The 16,171-nt window shown below is 47.8% G+C and overlaps 1 protein-coding gene across 5 annotated transcripts in view; it reads right to left on the reverse strand.

Moving 5' to 3' along the window:
• Nucleotides 1–16,171, reverse strand: part of slc2a9l2 (solute carrier family 2 member 9, like 2) — a 250,648-nt gene that overhangs the window by 183,809 nt on the left and 50,668 nt on the right. For all 5 annotated transcript variants that reach the window (XM_078407285.1, XM_078407305.1, XM_078407314.1 and 2 more), the window contains one exon: nt 829–953. In XM_078407285.1, coding sequence (XP_078263411.1) covers nt 829–953 — 125 coding nt within the window. The remainder of the gene's footprint in view (nt 1–828; nt 954–16,171) is intronic.

Genomic DNA, 16,171 nt, shown 5'->3' on the forward strand with positions numbered 1-16,171 from the left:
GCCATTGTCCTTCACACCAACAGGAACGTGCATACCTTGAACTGTCATCATCATACTTTTAAAAGCATGCTGCAGGGCGGTCACGGTGGCGCAGCGGTAGAGTTGCCGCCTTACAGCGCTTTCTAGATTTAGATTTAGATTTAGAGATACAGTGCGGAAACAGGCCCTTCGGCCCACCGGGCCCATGCCGCCCAGCGATCCCCGCACACTAACACTATCCTACACCCACTAGGGACAATTTTTACATTTTACCCAGTCAATGAACCTACATACCTGTACGTCTTTGGAGTGTGGGAGGAAACCGAAGATCTCGGAGAAAACCCACGCAGGTCACGGGGAGAACGTACAAACTCCGTACAGACGGCGCCCGTAGTCGGGATCGAACCTGAGTCTCCGGCGCTGCATTCGCTGTAAGGCGGCAACTCTACCGCTGCGCCATCGTGCCGCCAGAGACCCGGGTTCCATCCCGACTACGGGCGCCGTCTGTACGGAGTTTGTACGTTCTCCCCGTGACCCGCGTGGGTTTTCTCCGAGATCTTCGGTTTCCTCCCCACACTTCAAAGACGTACAAGTTTTTGTAGGTTAATTGGCTTGTTATAAATGTAAATTGTCCCTAGTGGGTGTAGGATGGTGTTAACATGCGGGGATCGCTGGTCGGTGCGGACTCAGTGGGCCGAAGGGCCTGTTTCCGCGCTGTATCTCTACACTAAACTAAACAGATCCCAGGACACTCTTATTTTTGTTGCAAAAACACATTATCACGCAAGCTTTAGCAAATCTACGCATCATTAAACAAATGAATGATTAAGAAATTGAAAATATTCTCACCTCCATTCACTCCGATAACAAAACGACCGACAATCAGCATCTCAAAGGAGAGAGCATTTTCACTGAGAGACATCAATAGGGCAGCAAGGATCGCAAACCCATTATTTAGGAGAAGAGTACCCTTCCTAGAATTTAAAAAAAAGCACAACGTTTTCAGACAATGGAATTGGTTTGAGAGTTTAGATCATGTCATGATATTCAGAATATTCGGATATTCTGCAGAGATTTTCTTGAAGAGTATGGCCCACAATATATGGGTCAAGTAACATTCCAAAGGCTAAATGGTTGTCAGAATATTTATCTCCATGAACTGACACGTTTCATATCCTCTTTAGGTCCATAAATGAAACACCAGCTTTCTGTCCATAGGCTGAAACCCCTCCAAATGGATTGTTTTGTCAGCAAAAACAACAACAAAAAAATTACCATTGAATGAGTTTCAATGGAGAAATAGCAGCATGGTGTTATCTTCTGTAATGCCATGCCAAATTCCCAAAGAGTAGGCCAGGCTTTGACCTCCATCTTGTAGGGGTCTCTACATGTTACCTCTGTAAACTTTCTAGGACGTATTTGACAAACTCCAACCCATCAAAGCCCTTGGTACCAAAGGGGCTGGACAAAGCTAGATGCAGGAAAAATGTTCCCAATGTTAGGGGAGTCCTGAACCAGGGGCCACACGGTCTAAGAAAAAAAAGGGGAGGCCATTTAAAACTGAGGTGAGAAGAAACTTTTTCACCCAGAGAGTTGTGGGTTTGTGGAATTCTCTGCCACAGAAGGCGGTGGAGGCCAATTCACTGGATGAATTTAAAAGAGAGTTAGATAGAGCTCTAGGGGCTAATGGAATCAAGGGATATGGGGAGAAGGCAGGCACGGGTTACTGATTGTGGATGATCAGCCATGATCACAATGAATGGCGGTGCTGGCTTGAAGGGCCAAATGGCCTCCTCCTGCACCTATTTCCTATGTTTCTATATATAGCTAAGGTTAAAATCTCCCATTATGACAACCCAAATAGTCTTATTGCTGAATGAAATCTCTTATCATATCATATCATATATATACAGCCGGAAACAGGCCTTTTCGGCCCTCCAAGTCCGTGCCGCCCAGTGATCCCCGCACATTAACACTATCCTACACCCACTAGGGACAATTTTTACATTTACCCAGCCAATTAACCTACATACCTGTACGTCTTTGGAGTGTGGGAGGAAACCGAAGATCTCGGAGAAAACCCACGCAGGTCACGGGGAGAACGTACAAACTCCTTACAGTGCAGCACCCGTAGTCAGGATCGAACCTGAGTCTCCGGCGCTGCATTCGCTGTAAAGCAGCAACTCTACCGCTGCGCCACCGTGCCGCCTTGGCATATTTGTTCCCCCAATTCTCTCTAATTGACTATTCCAATCACCCACCTGCCACATTGGATCCCATCCCTCCTGTCATACAGAGTAGATCATTTCAACTAAGGCACAGAGACATATATTTTCACAGTGGGTGGTGAATAACTAGCATTCTCTGCTCCAGCAGCTAGTCAAAGTTGGTTTATTAGAAGTATTTAAAGTGGAGGTGGATAAATACTTGATCAATCAAACAGGTAACTGTATATGTAGGGGAGTATATTAAATCTTGACTTTACATATACACACACACACTTTTCTATCAAGAGAAGGGAGGGGAGGGGGAGGGAGGGAGGGGGGAGGGAGGTGGGAGGGGTTGGAGGGGGGAAGGGGGGGTGGGGGTGGGGGAGGGGGAAGGAGGAGGGGGAGGGAGATATTATACAGGAACCGCAAATGCAGAAGGGGGGGGAGTGGGGGAGGGGGGAGGGGAGCAGGGGGAAGGGTGGGAGGGGAAGGGGGAAGGGAGGAGGATGGGAGGGGGAAGGGTTGGAGGGGGGGAGGGGAGAGGGGGAGGGGAGAGGGGGGGGAGGGGGAGGGGTGGAGGGAGAGGGAATGGGAGGGAATGCAGAGGTTACTTGAAGATAGAGAAATTAATACTCATACCGCTGGGTTGTAAGCTGCCCAAGCAAAATATGAGATGCTGTTCCTATATATATATACACACATTTATTCATATATATATATATATATATATATACACACACATAGAGCCTTGGACAGTGAACGTCCCCTGAAGATGCTCTTCAAGATAAACGGGAACTTTGTTGCTACGTCAACAAAAGTGTAGGTGGCTCACGTGACCATAAATTCTGGGCCTGCAGTCTTCACGAATATGCCATTAAATTAACATGATTCATCCAAACATTATTTCCAACAGATTCGCCACTCCCATTCTAAAGGTGCAAGATATTAGACTAGGTGGATAAACATTTTATTTTCTTCTAAATATAGTTTGGTATAAGTTTGTACATTAGTACTGTCTGTTCCAGAGGCTGCCCGCATGGAAATCATTAATTTACAAAGTACATTGGACCTTGTAGTGAATTCTGGACCAAATTAATGTCTTGTACTTTTTTTGGTTAGAGATACAGCGCGGAAACAGGCCCTTCGGCCCACCGAGTCCGCACCGACCAGCGAACCCCGCACATTAACACTATCCTACGCACACTTTTATCCATGGTTACATTTATACCAAGCCAATTAACCTGCAAACCTGCACGTCTTTGGATTGTGGGAGGAAACCGGAGATCCCGGAGAAAACCCACGCAGGTCACGGGGAGAACGTACAAACTCCGTACAGACAAGCTCCCGCTGCCGGGTCTCTGGCGCTGCAAGCGCTGTGTGGCAGCAACTCTACCGCTGTGCCATCGTCCGCCTTTTGATGCTCTCTGCCAGCATCCCGCCTATGAAGACAGGTGCGTGATTCCATAGGGAGCCACGGTGGCGGCACGGTGGCGCAGCGGTAGAGTTGCTGCCTTACAGCGAATGCAGCGCCGGAGATTCAGGTTCGATTCTGACTACGGGCGCCGTCTGTACGGAGTTTGTACGTTCTCCCCGTGACCTGCGTGGGTTTTCTCCGAGATCTTCGGTTTCCTCCCACACTCCAAAGACGTACAGGTTTGTAGGTTAATTGACTGGGTAAATGTAAAAATTGTCCCCAGTGGGTGTAGGATAGTGTTAGTGTGCGGGGATCGCTGGGCGGCACGGACTCGGTGGGCCGAAGGGCCTGTTTCCGCGCTGTATCTCTAAATCTAAAATCTAAAAAATCTAAATCTAAAATCTAAAAAACTCCTCAAGCTAATTCAGCTGGGTCTCTTCCCTTGTCATTTGCACAGTTGGTCCTTCCTAATCCCACTGGAAATCAACAGCACTTCCCAAGCTACTGATTCAACTTCACGGCACTCCGATTGCTTCCCGGTCTCAAATCCTCCTCCCCTTCCCCCCAACCCATGCCGCCCCGCCCCGCCCCGCCCCCGGTCAACTTATTTTTAAACTGTGAACAGTGAAAGGCCTGGATAGAGTGGGTGTGAGGAGGATGTTTCCACTAGTGGGAGAGTCTAGGACCAGAGGGCACAGCCTCAGAATTAAAGGACGTCCCTTTAGGAAGGAGACGAGGAGGAATTTCTTTCGTCAGAGGGTGGTGAATCTGTGGAATTCTTTGCCACATAAGGCTGTGGAGGGCAAGTCAGTGGATATTTTTAAGGCAGAGATAGATAGATTCTTGATTAGTGCGGGTGTCAGGGGTTATGGGGAGAAGGCAGGGGAATGGTGTTAGGTGGGAGAGATAGATCAGCCATGGTTGAATGGCAGAGTAGACTTGATGGGCCGAATGGCCTAGTTCTGTTCCTATGACTTATGACCTCATGACTGTAGCCAGAGGAACCCTAATCGTCCCCAGATGGTTGTATCTCATTCCCGACCCTGGGTCGCATGCCCACACACCTCAATTTGACTGCTCAGTCTGGCACTAACTTCTGACAACGCTTCATTCAGACAGCCACCTCCTAACATCCATCCCTCGCCCCAATACTGACACCTCAACCTAAGGTTGCCAACTTTTTAACTCCCAAATATGGGACAAAAGGTGACGTCACCGCCCCCCCGCCCCACGTGACCTCACCCAGCCAGCGGCCACACGCTCCCGCTCCACCAATGGCGGCCGCCCTGGCCTGGAGGCGGGTTGCCATGCAACCTCCGCTCGGCGAACACAGTCAGCCCCGCTCCTCGAACACACTCCGTTAGCCTACACTGCCCGGGCCTACAGCGGCCCCACAGTGTCTGGGCCTACAGCGGCCCGGGCCTACACTGTCTGGACCTACAGCGGCCCCCGGGCCTACACTGTCTGGGCCTACAGCGGCCCCCGGGCCTACACTGTCTGGGCCTACAGCGGCCCCTGGTCCTACACTGTCTGGGCCTACAGCGGCCCCCGGGCCTACACTGTCTGGGCCTACAGCGGCCCCTGGGCCTACACTGTCTGGGCCTACAGCGGCCCCCGGGCCTACACTGTCTGGGCCTACAGCGGCCCCCGGGCCTACAGTGTCTGGGCCAACAGCGCCCCCCCCCCCCCCCCAGGCCTAATAAGGGGCAAGATTGGTCCCGTACGGTATAAACCAATTTAGCCCAAAATACGGGATGTCCCGGCTAATACGGGACAGTTGGCAACCCTATCTCAACCCCATTACCCTGGCTCCGACCTCAATTTTCAACTGCAATTCCAGTCAGATCCTTGCAAATATCCACTGGCACATTGAGACTTTCAATGAGACTTTCACACCTCCCCAGAGTCACTAATTCTTTAAATTATTGACTCTAACCTGGAAGAATCATTTGCTAGAATTACAGATTTAGAGTCATCGAGTCATACAAAGTGGAAACAGGCCCTTTGACCCAACCTGCCCATGCCGATAAACATCTCTCATCCACACTAGTCCCACCTGCCTGCATTTGCCCCATATCCTTCTAAACCTATCCTATACATGTACCTGTCCAAATGTCTTTTAAACGGCGTGATAGTCCTACATCAATAGACAATAGACAATAGGTGCAGGAGTAGGCCATTCAGCCCTTCGAGCCAGCACCGCCATTCAATGCGATCATGGCTGATCATTCTCAATCAGTACCCCGTTCCTGCCTTCTCCCCATACCCCCTCACTCCGCTATCCTTAAGAGCTCTATCCAGCTCTCTCTTGAAAGCATCCAACGAACTGGCCTCCACTGCCTTCTGAGGCAGAGAATTCCACGCCTTCACCACTCTCTGACTGAAAAAGTTCTTCCTCGTCTCCATTCTAAATGGCCTACCCCTTATTCTTAAACTGTGGCCCCTTGTTCTGGACTCCCCCAACATTGGGAACATGGTTCCTGCCTCTAATGTGTCCAATCCCCTAATTATCTTATATGTTTCAATAAGATCCCCCCTCATCCTTCTAAATTCCAGTGTATACAAGCCTAATTGCTCCAGCCTTTCAACATACGACAGTCCCGCCATTCCGGGAATTAACCTAGTGAACCTACGCTGCACGCCCTCAATAGCAACTATCTCCTCCTTCCATGCACCCACCACCCTTTGTGTGAAAAAGCCCCTCAGTTTCCTATTAAATCTTTTCCTCCCTCAGCTTAAATCTATGTCTTCTGGTTTTTGATTCCCCTACTCTGGGTAAAAGGCTCTGTGCATTTACCCAAGCTATGACTCTGTAAGATCACCCCCCCACCCCATCCTCCTGCGCTCCAAGGAATAGAGTCCTCAACCTTCCCGATAGCTCAGGCCCTCGACTCCTGGCAATATCCTCGTAAATCCTTTACGGGCCAGGCAGCATCTCTGGAGAGAAGGAATGGGTAACGTTTCGGGTCAAGACCCTCCTTCAGACTAAGAGTCAAGGGAAACGGGAACGAGAGATATAGACGGTGACACAGAGAAAGATATAGAACAAGTGAATGAAAGATATGCAAAAAAATGTAACGATGTTAAAGGAAACAGACCATTGCCAACTGTGGGCTAGGTGAAAACGAGTTAAAGACAATGAAACTCACCAGGACAGCATTGAAACTAGTACAATGACTAGAGTGGGGGGGGGAGGGACGATTGAGAGAGGGGATGCAAGGGTTACTTGAAGTTACAGAAATCAATATTCATTCCGCTGGGATGTGAGCTGCCATGTTTCAGTGTAAACCTGCATCTGCAGTTCCTTCCCAATATTTTCTGCACTATTTCCAGCTTAACAACATCTTTCCTATAACAGGGTGACCAAAACTGAACACAATACTCCAACGTCTTGTACAACTGTAACATGACCTCCCAAATTCTATACACAATAATCTGACGAAGGGCCGATGTGCCCAAAGCCTTCTTGACCACCCTATTGATGCCACTTTCAGGGGACTATGTACCTGAACTGCTAGATCCCTCTGCAACCCTCCCCAGAGCCCCGCTGTATTGGCCCTGCCCTGGTCCGACTTCCCAAAACCCAACGCATTGCACTGATCTGTATTAAACTCCATTCACCGTTCCCCGGCCCACCTGCCCAATTGACCGAGGTCGTGCTCCAATTGTTGATAACTATCTTCGCCAACTATAGAGGCCACCCACTATTGGTGTCATCTGCAAATTTGTGTCATCATGCCTTGTGCATTCTCATCCAAATCCTTCATCTAAACCCCAAACAGCAAAAGGGCCCAAGTCAGGGATGTGTCCAATTCCCCGAGAACCACACCTAAACATTAACAAGGGGCAAGAGATAGATAAAATTATTTAAAGAGTGTCGATTAGGTTTGAAAAGATAAATCCTGGAATCAGCTTATTCAGCTGCTCAACCTGTTAGATTTTTAGATTTAGAGATACAGCGCAGAAACAGGCCCTTCGGCCCACCGGGTCCACACCGCCCAGCGATCGCCGCACATTAACACTATCCTACACCCACTAGGGACAATTTTTACATTTGCCCAGCCAATTAACCTACAAACCTGGACGTGTTTGGAGTGTGGGAGGAAACCGGAGATCTCGGAGAAAACCCACGCAGGTCACGGGGAGAACGTACAAACTCCGTACAGCCTGCACCCGTAGTCGGGATCGAACCCGAGTCTCCGGCGCAGCATTCGCTGTAAGGCAGCAACTCTACCGCTGCGCCACCGTGCCGCCCAATGAGGAAGTGACACTCGAACAGCGCGGATTATATTCGACTGAGGGTGTCTTGTGATAAAAGGCCGCAACACCCAGTGATGTTGAGGTACACAACTGAAGATGTCTCTGAATGGTAGCAACATCACCTAGTGGTCACCCCCAAGAACAACACCAGTCAATTGTAGTGCAAACCTTAGAGATTGTAACATCCAGTCCGACTAATCAATCTGTAACTGGTCCACTTGGTCTAGTAGACTTTTTTTTTTAAATCGTTGTCAACGTATCAATAGAGACCATAGTGAGGCCCACCGGAAATTGGACGAACAGCACCTCATATTTTGCTTGGGCAGCTTGCAGCCCAGTGGTATGAACATTGACTTCTCCAACTTTAGATAGTTCCTCTGTCCCTCTCTTCCCCTCCCCCTTCCCAGATCTCCCTCTATCTTCCTGTCTCCACCTATATCCTTCCTTTGTCCCGCCCCCCCTGACATCAGTCTGAAGAAGGGTCTCGACCCGAAACGTCGCCCATTCCTTCTCTCCTGAGATGCTGCCTGACGTGCTGAGTTACTCCAGCATTTTGTAAATAAATACCTTCGATTTGTGCCAGCATCTGCAGTTATTTTCTTATAGAGACACGCAGATATATTGAGAGAACGCTATGGTACATGGCTGCAGATGTGTCAGCTCTGGACGATTATCTCCAAAAGAAACAAACCACTGAGCAGCTGAACTCTTCATTGCCCATGCCGACGTGGAGTTGTCTGCTATTTGCATTTTCTGCCCTGCAGCGAGCTCGTGCCAACATCAATCAAACGTCATCCAAGACAACAAAATTAGAGCTTCTTTCCACTCCGTCACTGAATACTCCCCTTACATTTTTAAGTGACAATCAGACAAGACGTGCAATCATCCAGTTTGAAATTCCTAATCACCTCAATGTCAGCCTTTCTGGTAGAAAATAGACAATAGACAATAGGTGCAGGAGGAGGCCATTTGGCCCTTCGAGCCAGCACCGCCATTCAATGTGATCATGGCTGATCATTCTCAATCAGTACCCCGTTCCTGCCTTCTCCCCATACCCCCTGACTCCGCTATCCTTAAGAGCTCTATCTAGCTCTCTCTTGAATGCATTCAGAGAATTGGCCTCCACTGCCTTCTGAGGCAGAGAATTCCACAGATTCACAACTCTCTGACTGAAAAAGTTTTTCCTCATCTCTGTTCTAAATGGCCTACCCCTTATTCTTAAACTGTGGCCCCTTGTTCTGGACTCCCCCAACATTGTGAACATGTTTCCTGCCTCTAACGTGTCCAACCCCTTAATAATCTTATACGTTTCGATAAGATCCCCTCTCATCCGTCTAAATTCCAGTGTATACAAGCCTAGTCGCTCCAGTCTTTCAACATATGACAGTCCCGCCATCCCGGGAATTAACCTAGTGAACCTACGCTGCACGCCCTCAATAGCAAGAATGATGGCTCGCTGAACCCGAAATTGTTTTGCGCTACATATCAAAAGCCAACTTGCTATTTTGTTTTTCCCTGCAGACTTATATACCATTAAAATAGTGTACACATTCCTAAGGATCAACTTGCCAATTGCGATTTACTTGTGAGAACTCTTACGCATTGGTCATGCATGCACCGATCAGCCAAAACATTATGACCACTGACAGGCGAAGTGAATAACATTGATTATCTTGTCACAATGGCGCCTGTCAAGGGGTGGGATATATTAGGCAGCAAGTGAACAGTCAGTTCTTGAAGTTGATGTGTTGGATGCAGGAGAAATGGGCAGGAGTAAAGACCTGAGCGACTTTGAGAAGGGACAAATTGTTATGGCCAGACGACTGGGTCAGAGCATCTCAGAAACGGCAAGGCTTGTGGGGTGCTCCCGGTCAGCAGTGGTGAGTACCTACCGACAGTGGTCCGAGGAGGGACAAACCACCGGCGACAGGGTGTTGGGCGCCCAAGGCTCATCGATGCGCGAGGGCAACGAAGGCTATCCCGTCTGGTCCGAACCGACAGAAGGTCGACTGTGGCACAAGTCACAGAAAATGTTAATGGTGGTCACGGGAGGAATGTGTCACAATACACAGTGCATCGCACCCTGCTGCGTATGGGGCTGCACACGGAGGACCAACAGCATATTAGGCAGGTGGTCATAATGTTTTGGCTCATCAGGTCATAATGTTTTGGCTGATCGGTGTATATAATAATAACAGTGTTACAGGTTAAAAAATATATTGTTTCATTGTAGGGCTTGCAAATAAATCTGAAACCGCCATACAATTAGCAGCATGCAAATGCATTTGAATTATTTTTAGTGTCTGTTTCAAAACATGAAAATAAATCAGTGTTTTTGTGTTGGTGAAACCAACAGAAAGAGGGCCGTGTGAGACATGTTTTATCACCGTCCTGAGGAAAGGTTCAATGAATATATGAAGAATGAAGCAGAGCAAAGAGGAATATTATGAATTACTAGACCAAGTGGACCCGTTGGGCCCAAACCTCTCCTGCATTGGTGCAGCACCCTCTCCTCTCCCCTTCTCCTCTCCCCTCTCCCCCCTTCCCCCCTCACTCCCTCCTCCCCTCCCCCTCCCCTCCTTTTAAACTTAAAGATGTGAATAACTTTTAAAATATAACATCGATTTCAATAAAACTACTTGCATTATCACTAAAGTGAGAACGGTGAGTAAGGTGGGCCTAAAATTGTTGCACTATCGTGGACCGTTTTGGCTGAAGTTCAGTCACAAACAAGATAACAAACGAGAGTTTTAGTATATAGACTAGAGCAAGTGGGCCCATTGGGCACAATCCTCTCTTGCATTGGTACAGCACCCTCTCCTCCCCCCCCCCCTCCCACCCCTCCCCTTCCCCCCCCCTCCCTCCCCTTCCCCTTCTCTCCCCCTTTTCCCTGCCCCCCCACTCCATCCACCTCAACCCCCCCCCCTCCCTCCCTAGGAGATTGATTTAAACTTTAAAATGTGAATAACTTAAAAAAGATAACACTGATTTCAATGAAACTTCTTCCATTAGCACCAAAGGAAGGACGGTGAGTAAGATAGGCCTAAAATTGTCACGCTATCGTGTACCGTTTTAGCTGTAGTTCAGGGACAAACAAACAAACGAGAGTTTTAGTACATAGATAGATCACAATCGGGCATTGAAAGAATATTGAAGTAAAAACGTGAAAAAAAAATACAGGTAGCTCTCCGCAGGTCAGGCAGCATCTGCGGAAGGGGAACAGTTAGCGTTCAAGGCTGAAGGCTCTTTCTCAGAACTGGAAGAAAGCTCTTTGTCCTGCTGTGCTACCACCCTGCTGTGTGCCCCCAGTTACTTGTTTTAATTTCACACTTCGGGGCGGTACGGTGGCGCAGCGGTAGAGTTGCTGCCTTGCAGCGCCAGAGACCCGGGTTCGATCCTGACTATGGGTGGTGTCTGTACGGAGGTTGTACGTTCTTCCCCTGACCTGCGTGGGTTTTCTCCAGGATCTCCAGTTGCCGCCTACACGTACAAGTTTGTTGGTTAATTGGCTTGGCATAGACCGAAGATAGGCACAAAAAGCTGGAGTAACTCAGCGGGACAGGCAGCATCTCTGGAGAGAAAGAATGGGTAATGGTTCTTCAGACAGATTGGTATGAATGTAAATTGGCACTAGTGTGTGCAGGACAGCGTGAGTGTGCGGGGATAGATGGGCAGCGCGGACTCGGTGGGTGGAAGGACCTGTTTCCACACTGTATAATCTAAAATAAACTAAACTAAACTAAACTTCCAGCAACTACAGTTCATAAACAAATTAATTTGAGGGAAAATTGGTCAACACTCTGGGAGATCTTATCCCAGATAAGTGGCATTGAATAGTGGCATCTTATCACCCCTGGACCAGTGGAAACAGTGGGACTAAATTGAACACGTCACTCGTGGAGAGCAAGGTGACAGAGCTTTGTGAAGGTAAAGAAAGGCAAAGCTTTGAGGTAGCCTTGGGATGCTGCAGCGGTAAAACCAATCATGGAATGACAACATTCAAGGGATGGCAAGTTCAGAATGCCCTGTGGCAGGCTGAGATATTGAACCTATTAGACCACAACTTGCTACCAGCTGGAAGTTGCTAAAGTAGATACCAGAAAGACATAGATTTTTTTAGACTTGTTTGTAAATGCCATCCTAATCCAACATGACAAGGTCCCATGTGGCCAGCAGCGTTCAGTGTGATGTAAAGCTGCTATCAGGGTGGAACAAGGGCTGAGAAACAAAGTTTGACAACCAGCTAGGCCTAGACACACTAAGCCGGGGGTGGCACGGTGGCGCAGCTGCAGAGTTGCTGCCCTTGGTTCGATCCCGACTACGGGCGCCGTCTGTACGGAGTTTGTATGTTCTCCCCGTGACCTGCTTGCATTTTCTCCGAGATCTTCGGTTTCCTCCCACACTCCAAAGACGTGCAGGTATGTAGGTTAATTGGTTTGGCGTAAGTGTAAATTGTCCCTAGTGATGTAGTGTGCGGGGATCGCTGGTCGGTGCGGATTCGGTGGGCGGGAAGGGCCTGTTTCCGCGCTGTATCTCTAAACTAAACTAGAAACAATGCCCCACAGCTTTGCTGGTAGTCCAAGCTGTCATGGGCTTCGGTGTTGTACAGCATCAAATTTCAGAATAATCCCTTCAAAAATTACTATAATGAATAAGAAAATAACTGCAGATGCTGGTACAAATCGAAGGTTTTTATTCACAAAATACTGGAGTAACTCAGCAGGTCAGGCAGCATCTCAGGAATGTGATATGCAGCACATCAGTTGTTCAACACACTATTTTGGATGACCCCCAGACTGTTTACTTGCTTTCACTGAAATCTTCTGTTTGTCTTTGTTATTACTGCCTTTTGTCTAGCTTTCCAACTTCCTCCATTCAAAGTTTGTGAACTGTAGCAAATCCCTTGCACATCAACAAGCTCCTGTTGGCATATTTGATGTTTTTGTTTACAATGCAACAAGTTTATAGACCCACTGAGCTACTCCAGCATTTTGTGACCATCTTAAACTTGCAGCATATCCATCCACAATCTTTATTATAGGGCGGCATGGTAGCGCAGCGGTAGAGTTGCTGCTTTACAGCGAATGCAGCGCCGGAGACTCAGGTTCGATCCTGACTACGGGTGCTGCACTGTAAGGAGTTTGTACGTTCTCCCCGTGACCTGCGTGGGTTTTCTCCGAGATCTTCGGTTTCCTCCCACACTCCAAAGACGTACAGGTATGTAGGTTAATTGGCTGGGTAAATGTAAAAATTGTCCCTAGTGGGTGTAGGATAGTGTTAATGTACGGGGATCGTTGGGCGGCACGGACTTGGTGGGCCGAAAAGGCCTGTTTTCCGGCTGTATATATATGATATGATATGATATGAGAGAAGGAATGGGTGACGTTTCGGGTCGAGACCCTTCTTCAGACTGATGTCAGGGGGGGCGGGACAAAGGAAGGATATAGGTGGAGACAGGAAGATAGAGGGAGAACTGGGAAGGAGGAGGGGAAGAGAGGGACAGAGGAACTATCTAAAGTTTGAGAAGTCGTATAATGAATAATGAATAAAATAATTAATTCAAGTTTCAAATTCAAGGGCCAAACACGGGCAGGTGGGACTAGCGTAGCTGGGACACATGTTGGTCGGTGTGGGCAGGTTGGGTCGAAGGGCCTGTTTCCACACTGTATCACTCTAGGACTCTATGACTCTAATTAATGCATTTTTAAATCTATAAAACCTTGAGTGTAATGAAATTTAAACAATAAAAACTCAGAAAGCAAACTAAATTAATTAAAAGGATATAAACTGACTTCTCATCCAGAGCTAAGGAACTGAAGAAGGGTCTCGACCCGAAACGGCACCCATTCTTTCTCTCCCGAGATGCTGCCTGACCTGCTGAGTTACTCCAGCATTTTGTGTCTACCTTCGATTTAAACCAGCATCTGCAGTTTTTTTCCTTCTCATCTGGAGCTGATCTTCTACAGATAAAAAATGGCTCGCCTTTTCAGTCGGTGAATAACTGTGGAACAGCATCTCATATTTCGCTTGGGCAGCTTACAACCCAGGAGTATGAATATTGATTTCTCTAACTTCAAGTGACCCTTGCATCCATCTCCATCCCTCCCCCACCCAAGTCGTACCAGCCTCAATGTAGTCTTATTGAGTCTCATTGTCTGTACTCGTTTTCACCTAGCACACAGCTAACAATGGCCTGTTTCCTTCATCGTCCTTACCTTTTTGCACGTCTTTCATCTATTTGTTCTGTATCTCTCTACATCACCGTCTACGTCTCTCGTTTCCCTTTCCCCGACTCTCAGTCTGAAGAAGGGTCTTGACCCGAAACGTCACCTATTCTTTCTATCCAGAGATGCTGCCTGTCCCGCTGAGTTACTCCAGCATTTTGTGTCTATCTTCGGTTTGAACCAGCACCTGCAGTTTCTCCGGACACATAACTACTGGGACTGCAGACACAACACAACTGAGAAACTGCCAAGAGAACCCAACCACAATATCCAGGATTGCTGCCATGACAAAGCAGTGCTGACCTTCTCCATGTTTTAGTTTAGTTTAGAGATACACCGCGGAAACAGGCCCTTCGGCCCACCGGGTCCGCACCGACCAGCGATCCCCGCACATGAACGCTATCCTACACCCACTAGGGACAATTTTTACATTTACCAAGCCAATTAAACTACAAACCCGTACGTCTTTGGAGTGTGGGAGGAAACCGAAGATCTCGGAGAAAACCCACGCAGGTCACGGGGAGAACATACAAACTCCGTACAGACGGCGCCCGTAGTCAGGATCGAACCCGGGTCTCCGGCGCTGTAAGGCAGTAGCTCTGACGCTGCGCCACCGTGCCACCTTCGCCTCTTAGTTCAACTTGAGAATATGGTTCTAAATATTTAATAGCTTTTTTCCTGTTGCTCCTGGTTTCCCAAGAACAATGCTAATAAGAAGCCAATAAGAAAGAAAAGATCTGATCTTGAATCTGAATTACTATTTTCTCAAATAGTTGAACAAATTTCGAAAAGACGTCTACATATTCGAAAATGTACGCACAATAAATACCCTCCTGCACATTCTCAGCTATTAATGAGATGAGTAGAACTAGAGAACCTAGGTTTAACAGCGTGATGAATGAGTTTAAATCATATTGGGTGCTTGTGTGTTCTCCATTGATAAGAAAATTAATTTACTCCATCACTTATATCTAACTGGACAGCAGTGTGGCGTAGCAGTAGAGCTACTGCCTTGCAGCACCAGAGACCCAGGTTCGATCCCAACCACGGCTGCTGTCTGTACGGAGTTTGTACGTTCTCCCCGTGACCTGCGTGGGTTTTCTCCGAGATCTTCGGTTTCCTCCCACACTCCAAAGACGCGCAGGTTTGTAGGTTAGTTGGTTCAGTTGTGAATATGTAAATTGTCCCTAGTGTGTGTAGGATAGTGTTGATGTGGGGGGATCGCTGGGCGGCGCGGACTCGGTGGGCCGAAGGGCCTGTTTCCGCGCTGTATCTCTAAACTAAACTAAACTGGCAGGCACTCAGCAGCACTGAGTATCATCCCTGCGATCAACTAGCACTGTTTGCACACATGTAAAATGCTCCTTATTACATTCTACCAAGGAAGTAATCGGTTTGTTCATTCAGTAAACTCTTTTGAAATATTAAGATTGTTAAACATGGCAAGAGGATTTTACATTCAAAAAACATCATATCGAATGTGAATTTGTCACTATTGATCAATTACAATTTGGAAAACAAAATTTTCAACACCTTGTCCTCTTCCTAAATATTCTTCTGTCACAGGTGCACTGGATTCCTGGAGACTCCCTCCTCTGCCAGTCTTCACCCGATACCAATAAGTACATTTCTACAGCTTTACTTTAAATTTTAGACTTCGGAACATAGAAAATAGGTGCAGGAGGAGGCCATTCAGCCCTTCGAGCCAGCACCGCCATTCATTGTGATCATGGCTGATCATCCAAATTCAGTACCCCGTTCCCCGTATCCCTTGATTAGCCCTAAGACCTCTATCTAACTCTCTCTTGGAAACATCCAATGAATCGGCCTCCACTGCCTTCTGTGGCAGAGAATCCCACAGATTCACAACTCTCTGGGTGAAAAGGTTTCTCCTCTCCTCAGTCCTAAATGGCCTCCCCTTTATTCTTACACTGTGACCCCTGGTTCTGGACTCCCCCAACATCGGGAACATTTTTACTGGATCCAGCCTGTCCAATCCCTTCAGAACTTTATATGTTTCTATAAGATCCCCTTTAGACTTTAGAGATATCGGGTGGAAACAGGCCCTTCAGGCCATTCGGGTC

Source organism: Rhinoraja longicauda, chromosome 1 (assembly GCF_053455715.1).
Source record: "Rhinoraja longicauda isolate Sanriku21f chromosome 1, sRhiLon1.1, whole genome shotgun sequence".
Taxonomy (NCBI): domain Eukaryota; kingdom Metazoa; phylum Chordata; class Chondrichthyes; order Rajiformes; family Arhynchobatidae; genus Rhinoraja; species Rhinoraja longicauda.